The 12,508-nt window shown below is 46.4% G+C and overlaps 1 protein-coding gene across 1 annotated transcript in view; it reads left to right on the top strand.

The window, feature by feature from the left end:
- zfhx4 (zinc finger homeobox 4) overlaps positions 1 to 12,508 on the top strand; it is an 86,229-nt gene that overhangs the window by 40,557 nt on the left and 33,164 nt on the right. The window contains exon 4 of the mRNA XM_031584418.2: positions 4,088 to 4,316. Coding sequence (XP_031440278.1) covers positions 4,088 to 4,316 — 229 coding nt within the window. The remainder of the gene's footprint in view (positions 1 to 4,087; positions 4,317 to 12,508) is intronic.

Raw genomic sequence — 12,508 nt, 5'->3', positions numbered from 1 at the left:
TCTGCCTCGTGTTTGACAGGTGAAAAGAGTCCCAGGCGTAGGGATTTGCATTGTTTTGTCTCCGTCTCCTTGTCGCTGCCCCACCGCTGAGCAGGGGGGTGGGGGACTCTCTGCTTGATTAGGCCCACAGAGCCCTGGGATTCAACCAGCGTTATGCCTCTAGACGGCCTGTGCCACGGGATGCCCATGCCCCTGGCACTGACGAGCTGCCTCACATCGACAAGCCTGTGGGGCGTGGAGGGGCGACATGTTAGCTAAAGTGATTGGTCCTCGGGGAGGGGGTTCTAGCTGTTGGTTGTTTGCCAAATGCTAATCTGGTACAATTATCCATCAAAGAGACACGTCCTCCACCATATTGTTGGGGATGGGCCTTTTCGCCACCCACAACAACAACAGCTCTTGGACCAGTTTCAAGGTTTTTTTCTTTTCTTTTTGCTGTTATTTTTTCGAGGCTGTCAATAGTATCTTGGAGTGATTTGAAAAGTCCCCAAATTAAGATTGAATGGATGCCATTATTAATTAGGTTAGTTCTCTCTGTGTTTAACACGCTCTGTGTCTCTGTAGCTCTCTCTCTCGCTGTGTGTGAGTGAGTGAGTGAGTGAGTGAGTGTGTGTGTGTGTGTGTGTGTGTGTGTGTGTGTGTGTGTGTGTGTGTGCCAGCTACAATCAGACATTACAAAAGATTGTTGAGGTTTTGGGTTGGCGTTTTATTTTTTGAGGGGCCGGAGTGAGGGGGTGGGGGATGGAATAAAGTGTTACACGATGCCCCAAACATTCCGGCTTTTGCAGCCCGTGTATTACCGCGCTCTGAGTCTGGCACAACTAAAAATGGTAAGCTTAAACCTCATAAATCAGAAATCCCCGGGCCGTAGGTCCAGCAGGGCTTGTACCCGCGCCAGAATAGTCTATAAAAGGAAAAAGACAAATACAGCAAACAACCAGGAATTTGCTGATTGAGAATAAATTAATATTTCTAAAATTATAGGCAGTTTTGTTCCTGTCTAATGCTAAAACCATTTGACATGTCAAATTGTTTAGTGTTTTATTAGAGCCATGAAAGTGGATACTCCGCCATGGTTGTGCTGTTGGGTCATTCAGGATTTATATTGATGGGAGTCAGAGAGCTTTGCACTTAAACATGCGGTCCTGCTCCAAGGCTGGTTTTCCCCAAAGTTGTCCCAGAAAATGTTTTGTGTGTAACTCTTCGCGTCCTTCACAATCGGAGACGCTTTTTTCCTAAGCTGGAGTCTAACTGAATATAAGTGAAGGGGGTATGACTGCCTTACGCACTCATCTTTAAAGTGAATGTCATAATCTGGTTTGGTCATCTTGGTGTGCAGAGCAAATGACATTGTTGATTTCTTGGAGCCTGGATAGAGCGGAGATGGGATGTTGGGGGATGGGGTGTTATTTTCACTAACTGTATAAGTATTGAAAATCAATTAATGACTGAAAGGTTGGGTAGACATGTGTGTTTTTTAAGGCAGTGGAGGAATGAACGAGTGTGGGCCTCAGGAATGAGATTGTGCTGGGCGGTAATCGAGTTATCGAAACAAACAAGGTTTCGGCCGTACAGATTCCGAAGAGATACAGCTGAAATCTCAAGCCCCATTTGCTCCGAAAACAAACCCAACGAAGAGCGCTGTTCTTATGTGTACAGTACACACAACACACACTGCTGATGAAACCACAGGGCACAATATGCTCCACAGAGAAGACGTTGACAGCACGTACAGCAAAGCAACCTGGGGTAGTGCAAGGTTTTTGAGCCACTGTAGGATCTTGGAGAGGCTCAGTTGCTGATTGTGTCAGGGCCAAAAACTTCGTTTGGAGGGTCTGAAAGACTGAGGGAGGCCAGCCATCAGCTATACAAGTAACCTGGCATGTCAGGGGGGCCCTTTCTGGAAAGAAACAAAGATAGCCATAATTAATGACCCTGAGTTCCTGCCAGGAAAGCTTTTCTTCTGACAACTCCAACTTAATTAAAACTTAAGATGTTTCAATGGCCACAGAGAAAGACCCCCCTTCCTGCACTTCCACACACACTTCCACAGACACACTCACACACACACACACACACACACTCACATACACACACATACATACACCCCTCACTGAGTAAAAGTCTATACAGCAGACTCGTGAGAATTTTTTTTCCTGCATTACAAAAAAGGGGGGGAAAGATACGTGTGTGTGTGTGTGTGTGTGTGTGTTTCCACTGGTGCCATGAGTCTAATCCCTGACAGTCAAAGAATCTATTTAGTCAAAGGCTTTTCCTTTCTTTCTACTCCTCTCACACCTGCAGCCGGGCTGGCATTTCCTCTAAGCCCCAAGAAGGCCGTTTTCTTTTTCTTTTTTTTTTTTGTGCCTCAGTGGAAGATCAGATAATGGAGGCCTGGCTCTGGCTTTTGTTTTTGTGCATTGTTCATTAGTCTGGGAGTACTGTAGGCACACTTGATATGCTTGGCTAGCGTGGACAGGGGGGAGGAGGGGGGACATGCTGGCAGGGGGGAGGGGAGAGAGAGAGGAAGGGAGGGAGGAAGAGGGGGGGGGGGGGCATGTAGCGTCCTCTATGAACGCCTCACATAGTGCAGCAGTGCCTGGGCCTCGCGCAATTTTAATGCAAAACTTTGGAGCAAATTAAAGCTCGCCGTTGACAGGGGCCAACCCTGAATGCCGGATCCCTGCTGTTCGCAACACATTAGCGTTGCAAAGAACAATGTGCCAAGCTGGACACTGCGCACAAAAGCAGTGTTTTAAACACGTCCGTTTTTCCTCCCCTTTTATTTTTGTGTTTTTGTCTCTGTTTTTCTCCTCCCTCCTCCCTCGTTCGGCCTCCGCTTCGCCTTTGTCTTGTTAACAAGCTTACGGAGCGCACACAGCTACCTGTGTGTCTAATTGTCTTGAAAAGGCCAATCTGGTTCGGGAAGTGGGTGGAAAGTGGTCCACCTTCTCCCGGCCAACTGGTCTTTTGGAGGAAATAATCAGGAGAGAAATGAGCCATTCTAATAGTTATTGGCAGCTTGAGTCAAACAGAAGAAAAACAAGTTGAGGGTTTTCCTCTCGTCTGCACTCAGCCTTGTAGGCTTTTGATGGAGGCTGTGGCATCCTTCATCCTTTCATGTGCAGGGAGATTGGGAATTGTCAGTCGTCCAGCACGTCTCCCTCTCCTAGCTTTGCCCCACCCCCAGTGGCCACTGTTGAGTCCTGGGGGCTTTGGTGCACATATGGGGGTCAGCTGGGAGTAGTGGAGGTGGTAGTCGTGGTTCTGCCTCGAAGGCAAGACCAGCTGCTGTACGGCTCGGCCTTCTTTTAAATCTCAGGTGACGCTTCACTTAACGGAGGGCTTCAACTGCGTCCTCAGCAAGATGCCAGATGAGAGAAAAAATAACATGGACAAAAAGTAGCTTGTAAGCTGTGTTATGAAGCTTATCTTACAGCAAATGTAATGTTTTCTGCAAGCATTTTTAATCAAGATCAGGGATTTGGGGCTTTGTACATAACACAGAATGTGAATCCTACGTGCTTTTCTTAAAAGCATTCCTGGTTTGTTGTGTTGTGTTTTTTTTTTTTTTTCTCCTCTTGTTCTTTGTGAAGGAGGTACAAAATAACCACGATCAGATTCTGTTCCCTCTCATCCGCTTCCATCTGAAGTTCTTCTGAAGTTGCACAGGCCAGACTCTACAGGCTTTAGCTGTGCTTTGGTCCAAGTCAGTTCCACCTTGTAGCGCATTACAAGATGCCAGACACAGACATGTTAGGTGCTCCGCTCTTCAGAACTCTACAATGTGCCCCTCAGTCTGTCTTTTTTTATCTGACAACAGCGGTGCGTTTGGACCGTTTCTCTATGTGTGTGTCATCGGTATTTATGTTTGTGACAAACTTGGAAGGAATGCATCTCATGTCAGAAAGATTATTAGCTAAAACTTGAAAGGGACCGAAAGTATTTGTTTCATGTAGGCGCTGCCCTTCTAAAACAAACAGTTTTCCCTGTAATGTCTTCCGAAGCATGTCGGCTAATGACTTTTTTTCTCTCTCTGTGTGTTCTTTTCCCCCCCTTCTTTCCCTCTATTCCTCACCTTTCGCAGCACTTGCAAAAACAAGAGAGCACGTGTAGCTCGGAATCCTGCCTGTACTACTGCGCCCTGTGCGACTACTCCACCAAAGCCAAGCTCAACCTGGTGCAGCACGCCCGCTCCGTCAAGCACCAGCAGAGCGAGGGCCTGCGCAAGCTGCAGCTGCACCAGCAGGGCCTGCCGCCAGAGGAGGACAGCCTGGCCGAGCTCTTCTTCGTCAAGGACTGCCCGCCCGAGCCTGGTGAGTCCCAACACTCCTTTTTTCACTTATTTTTCCTTTTCCCACTCTCTCTTGACTTTTCTTCTCAATATTTTTTTCGTACTTTACGCCCACGCTATTCTCACCCGACTCTGCCCCCCACCACCACCACTGCCCCCCCTCCCCCAGTTTTCCACCACCGCCGCACCCCACCCTACTCTACCCCCCAAAAAACCCTCCTCGGACCCTGAACCCGCCCGGCCCGATCCAAACCCTGAGCACGTCTCCAGACGTAAAACATGCCAGCCGGCTAATCTCCCTAAAATGAACATGCTGTTCCCATTAGGGCCTTCTTTTTATATCAGTAACACACGCCGTCCTGCATGCGGTGACATCTTTAGCAGGCATGCAGGAGGTTATGAAATTCTACCTTGGGAGGATCTCTCAGTGAAATTCTTTCCCCTAGAGCGAGCTTTAATTTCCTTTCTCATGACCAAAGCAATTTGGCTTTCATTTAAAAGTTTTGGAGCTGCCAGCAGCTAATAAGTGTAACAGGACTGTAAAACATTCAGAGACAAAAAAAAAAGATTAATAGTTTTATTTGAGAGGGACCCAGTAATTTAAACCATAAGAGCGAGTCAGGGTCCATTATATAATAATTCCTATGTTAATGCTACTCGGAGAAATGAGCGCTTAACTTGTTTTTGCTTTGGTTGACCTGGCCGAGGGAAACAGCTAACACGTTTTGAATGGCATTCCAAAGCTGAATTAATCTCTGTTCCCCAAAGTGTCCTGTTTATATATGAAATCCAGAAACAGATGGTCCCGAGCTCAGAACCACATGTGAAACCTCAGCATCAGAACTACCCATATTGGAATTAAACGGGACTGTTGTACTTTTGGCTTTAATTAGGAGTGGATCAAAGGTGCCTCAGACAGAGTTTGGGTGCAGAAGGAAAGCCCAGTAAGATAAATCATTATTGTGCCGCTAAGAAAGACACACACACACACACACACACACACACACACACACACACACACACACTCTTTCCCCAAAAGGTTCCCTCCATAATGATCCCTGCCCGGGCCCCTTCTTTTTCCCTCCTGGGAGAAGAGAACATAATATTTTAAAACTGTCAAAAGTAATATTCACCGAATACACCTTTTCCAACGTTCCGACATTAAATGCACGTTTTTATATATCTTCAGTTTCATGCCACAAACTGAATTTCCAAAAGGAAGTTTCAAGCTTTATGCTTTATGCTCAAGCGTTCCAGGATACCTAGCTATTGCACACACTGCATCAATTTCTTTGGAACAACGGGTTTCTTTCAGGGTCCTCCTTATAAACATTTTATTATGTATTTCCTTACAGCATACATATAAATGTTGGAGAGTGATTTCAATTTCAACCCTTTCAGGTCTCCTGTGCACTCGCGTCAGTGTGCCCAGTTAGTCAGAGGGGTGCTAATGCACAGAAACTGAGAGACAAAGACAGAATTTATGCTCACTGTGCAAATGGCCTCAGTTATCAGGTTTTATGAATATCACAATTCAGCCACTGCAGGATGTAAAAACGGCCTGGAAGATAAATATGTTACTGGAGAGATAAACTTGATAACCCCGTTGGCCTCCCCTTTTCTGGCGTGGGGTTTGCTCAGGCCCTCAGAAACCAGAAAGTAGAGCAAACACATGGACATTCTGTTTTGTTTCAGAGCAACAAATCAGACAGAGTATGTCACAAAGAGTGCGGGGAGCTGGAGTAATTTTTCTTTTCTTTTTTTTACCACTCCAGTTCGTAGCGGGAGAGATTTTTCAGGTAGTTTAACCCCATAATCCCGCTGTTTGAAGTGCTTTCAAACAGACCCTGGGCAGGAGCAGCTAAGGAAATGGATAGCTGGCACTAGATTAATCACAAAGCTTAGTTTTTCCAATTGATCCAACTGGCAAAGCAGCAACCAATCCCCACCCTCCACCCCTCCAAAAATCTACCCAACACCAGTGTTTGGGACGAGTAGGTAAAATGGTGGGGTAGCATGCCCTCAGTAGCAGTGTTTCCACTATCGGGCAAGTGCGAACTAAGGCTGTCTTCGGGCCTCAGGCCACAAGAACAAAACTATCGGGCCGACAGCCCTCCAGTATTGCCCTATAAAACCCATAACATAACATGGCGCCTCGGTGTAAACGTCACCCATCCCACCCATTTCACAAGCGAGTGGGAAGTTCAAGTTGAGGTTTCATGCGATAAAGTCTGGATGTCAGGCACCTACGACCTGCAGCAAAATAAGTTAAGTAGAGGTATATAATGGAAACTGGCTGTTTGTTTGTAGTTGCTGATCTTCGCTTGGTGGAATGCACAGTTAAAACTCAAATAAAGCATATCGTCATAACTTAAACAGACTAGTCAGACTCTTCTATTGCGTACTGTTATGTACTGCAATATAAGTTAAGTTAGCGATCCATATCACAGGTAGCCTGAAGACGTGGCTCTAATATAAGCCAGCTATAGGCATAGTTCACTGTTAGGGCATTTACTGTTAGTCTCAATTTACATATGTGAAGATAACGTTAGCCTTTGTTAGCCGTTGCTAGCATAGCATACTTCCTTGCAATAAATTAGCTTTAACAATCATGAACTAATTTGATGTTAAATAAACATCCAAACACATTGTGTTCATTTGAGCCTGCTGTGTTTTGTTTTGAAATATGTTGAAATTAGATCAATAAGTTACATTTCACGTACTGTTACTCCACTAACCCTGCCTTTCACCTTGGCACCGCCTCAAGCACCAGTGAGCCCTGTTTAGCCCAAGGGTAATCGGCCAGCCCTGAGGAAGCCCCCGAGGAGGCACAATCGAGTCCCTGAAGTGACAGTGGAAACGCAACTGGCCTTGGCACGCAGTAGCTGGCCCACATTTGGCCCGATAGAGGAAACACAGCTAGATGGCAACAGAGTGCATGCTGGTTTAATGATTGGGCCCATAGCCTCGATGAATTACTCCTTAGTGCGGCGGTAATAACTTGTATCTGTGCACCCGGTGAAAGGCCCCTCGGTAAGCAACATTTCAGGTTGTGTCGGAACTACAGCTGAGAGCTAAAGAATCCCTTGTAGATTTTCTCAGAGAATAACTCCTTAGTTTAGCAGTTTCTCGGTCATTAGAGAGGTTTGCAGGGGAGGGAGGGAGAAAAAAAAGAGATTAATTTAACTGCTGAGCTGTATCCTTCCCTGTAAAGCAGCTCTCCGGCAACTCGCCAAACAATTATAGCACCGTTTGGGAATAAAGGTCATAATGCCATTGACTTTGTGTACATGTGAATGGATTTCGTTAAACAAGTTTGATGCCATTTTTTACTGCATAATTAAAGGTAGCTAAGGTGGGAGTAAAGCTGAAATGTATTTAGTGGTAAATGTCACACATGCCAGGTGCCACAGCTTCGACCAAATCACAGCCTCTCAGTCTTGTCAAACAAATAACAAACAAATACAGCGACCACCCGGCTTGCTCCACAAAACAATTATTATTTTTTCCAATATACTATCGGCACAATAGTCATAAAAGTTTGAACTTCTTCTTTATGGCGTTGTTTTCGTCAGTGTACCAAAACAAAGACATCTGAACAGCTCGACATGAAGCGTTTTGAAAGCTTGCTATTGTGTTGCAATAAATGCCTTTTTTTTCTCCCGGGGTCTAAAAGAGGCTAGTGCGACTCCAGTCTGCAGCTGGACTGAACTCGCGGTCTGACTGCACTAAATGTACAAAACACGGCTGTACCGCTAAACCGCGCTGTACTGCGCTCGCTCCAGTTTCCCCGATGCATTAATAGTAATATCCCTCCCCTGAACCTCGGCGTGTGTTACCTCCCTGAGAACAGACTCTGCCAGGGCTCCCAGTGCGAGTGTAATTCCCACCGCTCAGCGCCCAGAGGACTCATCATTTACTGAAGGTAAACATCATGAATCTGAGGACTGAGGGATTTAGCAGGGGGGTTGGGGAGGGGGGGGGTCGATGTGGTTAGACATGTTTTTTGAAGTGGAGTTCCCCCCATTTGTAAATCACAGTAATCTAGGGCGTCCATGTTCTTGCCTTCCACACAGATGTGCTGCCTAAACGGGTTGCCCATAAAAACTGTAAAACCAAACACTTGCAGCTCAGGGTTTCGGCACCGATAAGCGTGTTGTGTTTGTGAACTCCCCGCTCCCACTGCTTCACGGAGAGACTGCGGCGGCACTGGAAACTGTTTTTTAAAGACACAAAGTGCAAATTAATGACTCACGTGTGAAATTTGAGCCAGTTGTTTTCCTCTGTTTTGCGGAAAAGGGGATTTAATGGTCTGCACACAAAATATTTTCCGTAGATTATTCTTTTTTGCTGAATTAGACTGCAGACTTGATAGACAATAATAGGAGAGAAACAGAGATTATTCCCTTGTAGGTTACGATGTCCCCTGCATCTATACATATGCTGGGAGAGAAAGAAAAGGGCTGAGGAGAGCATGGAGAGTGTGTCTGATGTGAGTGTGTGTGTGTGTGTGTGTGGCTTGCATGTAACTCCACTCTAAATGCCCTGATGGGCCAGGCCATGCATGAGGGCTTTTTGCATCTTTGCGTCCATCCAGGCTCCATTTTCTTCCCCTGTGCCTTTCAAAAAGGAGATGGGATCTTATGGAGGTAATTATTTCTGAGAGAGAGCCTCCTTGTCAGGAGGCCTCTTCCAAACCCCCCACTCCCACCCCACCCCCCACACACAAACATATTAAAACTGGGAAGGAAAAGTGCCTCTTTGTCTGGGTCAAGACTTAAACAAAAGGCCTGGCTGACTTGGGAGATGGCTGCATCTTTAAAGACGCTGCCTTGGCCCTCTATGGCGGAGCGGGCTGAAAGGAGGCGTGTGTCTCTCTCTGTGTGTGTGTGTGTGTGTGTGTGTGTGTGTGTGTGTGTGTGTGTGTGTGTGTGTGTGTGTGTGTGTGTGTGTGTGTGTGTGGCTCGGCCTGGGCTGGGCTGATGGCCGTCCTGGACCTTTTGTTTCTGCTGAGTGGAAGTGCTGCAGGAGGTTTCCAGCCATGGCCAAATGACCCGCGCTGGAGTGATAACCCTTTACCATAGCAGCAGCTGTAGGCCATCCACACACTCTTAATGGACAAGGGCTATACAGTATATATGTGTGTGTGTGTGTGTGGGGGATGTTTTTAGAGACAGTGGGGGGGAAAGATGGTTACATCTGAAAAAAAGATGCTGTTAATTTATTGAATCATGCGTGTTTTATGACTGCAATGTAATTTTCAGGTTTAAAAGGTTTCAGATTAAGATTCAGAGTGCTTTTGTTCTCGTCTGCATTGTAGTGTGCATGGACTGAGGCTGTTCTTTGTCTCCTTTTTGAGGGCACATAAGCAATTACAACAGTTACTTTTTTTCAAGATAATCTCTGCAGACAGGGTTTCCAGGGTTTGGACCCATAATTTGTGGCCATTCCATATAGTGAGACAGGGAGGCCAGTGGAGTGTAAGATATGATATACAGCCAAATCGCTCTCATCTTTCTCTTAGCCATGGGTGATGTGATAATACAAGGGCAGCCATTTTCTTTCGATCTCTTCTGACAAAGCCCCCGGTCGCTCTGACAGAAGCATCCTTGCGTGTGCTGCTGCCGCCACTGCCATTGCAGCGCAGAGCTGCTGAAGGTTTCACTTTTTTAGTCAGACTGTTTGTAGCGCCTGCAGTTTTACCTGGGGGGGCAGTTAACAACAAACTCAGAAATCTTCACTACGCAAAGAAAATTGTTATCGTTAATTTTTCTGTTTGTAAATAGAGTAAAGCACTACCACAGGTCACAGAGAAAGACCTATCAAGACACAAGTCTTTTATTTTATCCCACAGCGCAGTTGATCACCACTCTGTGTTACAGCAGCGTAATGGAACGCTGTCTGTGAAGTCAGTGTAATCTGTTATAGCACTCAAGCGCAGTTGTTTGGCCTGTGTTCCCCAGTGTTAAGTGCCCATCATGACTGCTCAGAGACTGGACATCCCATGTGAAAGAATGCCGTCTCAACCTTTGGAAAAACTTGCTGGCCAAAACAGCCCTCATCTGACAGACAAAAAGAGTCCCACTGGGACGTGTAATTGACCCATAGTTTATATTGCTCTATTATTAAGTGGAGACAATAGCCCATGGTTAAATCATATTTCATATCATAATAAGTCAAATCTTCAGATCTGTTATTATTTTTTCAGAAACTAGCAATTTGACCCAAAACTGCTTGAAACCAACGTTTGGAACGGCAGGCACCAAACGGATTCAGTCATTTCTCAACAATTCTCTCCAACTGTATTATAATTACACTGTGGTTTCTGTGTGCAGAAAATCCAAATAATTTTAGAAAATGGCCAGTTAGCCATAAACTATTTTTGAAACTACGTGCTAAAGGAGTATGTCGTACTCTGAGCTGTTTTTCTTTTTGTGAGATCCCCCCCACCCCTCACACACACACACACACACACACACACACACACACATACACAAACACACACACACACACTTTGGAAGGAAAGTAATACAAAAGCTAAATTGTTACCTCATGTTTTCATTGACTGTTTGTGCCCACTGACAGTCATAATTTGCAGAAATTGCGATGATTATCCGACATTAACATACCTGACTGTTGCCATTATGCTTATTTACAATACAAAGCCTTCCCAGAGCCCCACGGGATGCTTTCTGTGCATACTAATGCGCTTTCGCTCCGGCCGCGAGGTGCTGCTGCCTGCTCCTCGCGTTTGTGCAACTGCAGGTAGCACGTCTCCTAAAGAGCTCCAGTTAGTCATGCTGAAACCTGATACTCTCTCCTCACACAGCAGCCAAGCAGTGGCTGAAGCATGGCTTCCTCTCTTCACCCCCCCACAAAAAAAAAAATGGCAGACACTTCTCTTCTCTCTACAGTGCAGACATTTTGTGTATAGCACCCGTGATATGACTTACTGCGTGTATATAAAAGGGTTGTGAAGTCCCGTCCCGTCCCCCCCCCCCCCGTGATGTGTTGATGTGAGTTGGAGTGTTGGGTTATGGATACATGCTGCATGAATGGAGGGCCTGGACGAGGAGGTAGAGTTACACTCTCGCTAATTACGTCTGGAGAAAGCTTTATGGCTCTGACAATGTCTGAGGCCAGGCTGACGCTAACCACAGAAGATGGTATGATACTCGCTGTCGCACAGCATTAAACCAAACAAAGCCTCGTCAAAGTCTGCTGCTCACCGCTCAGACAGAGAACATAGGCTGCTGCTGATGAACCAGCAATTAACTGATTGCCTTAAGCAGAGACACGCCAGAGTAGTGTTAATATGAATCTGCAATGACATGGATACAGCCTGATAGAGCTCCGGATGGAGACACGCACACACAGACGCACACACAAAGACACACACACACACACACACACACACACACACACATGGATCGGTTTCTCGCTCTCACCCGCATGAAGGTACACACATGTGTGTGTGTGTGTCACTCACTCACCCACCCAGCCACAGACAGACAGACACACACACACACACACACACATGTCAGTGTCTAACTTACTTAACACACACATGCGATAGTGATACCACCACAGTAGTAGTTGTGTGTGAGTGTGTGGTGTGAGTGTGTGTGTGTGTGCGTGTGTGTGTGTGTGTGTGTGTGTGTGTGTGTGTGTCCAACACCCCTGTCATTAGACATCATCCGTGCTCAGGAGCGGGCCCTGTGTCCCATCAGGCCTGATTAGTGTGGCGGGGGCTGATGAGCGCGGCACCCAGGTGTCAGGCCCAAGTTAGTGACCCCGTCCTCCGCCCATGCGCCTCCGCCTGCCAGTAATTAGACCTGACTGACTCGCGCCACTGGGCTTATGGAGGACACCGCCTGCCATCTCCTCCTCCTCTCTCTCGTTCTCCTTCCCACTCGCTCTCTTTCTCTCGCTGTCTCTCTCGTTCTCTCACCCTCCTCTGCTCCTTGCCTTTCACTTTCGCTGACCTTGGATTCTTCTGGACATTCATTGGACCTGGAACCCTGTGTGTGTGTGTGTGAGCATGTGGGCTGGAACACAGGGGATGGCTATTTATTTATTTACCTGTTTATTTATTTCCTTGCCTTCAAGCCTGCAAATGAATCAGATTAAACCTTGGGCTTGTTTACTCTCTACCTCTCCCTCTCCCTCTCACTCTCTCTCCCTCTTTATCTCTCACTCCCTCTCTCTCCCTCA

This window comes from Clupea harengus, chromosome 17 (genome assembly GCF_900700415.2).
Source record: "Clupea harengus chromosome 17, Ch_v2.0.2, whole genome shotgun sequence".
Taxonomy (NCBI): Eukaryota; Metazoa; Chordata; class Actinopteri; order Clupeiformes; family Clupeidae; genus Clupea; species Clupea harengus.
This window is presented reverse-complemented; position numbering and strand designations above follow the sequence as displayed.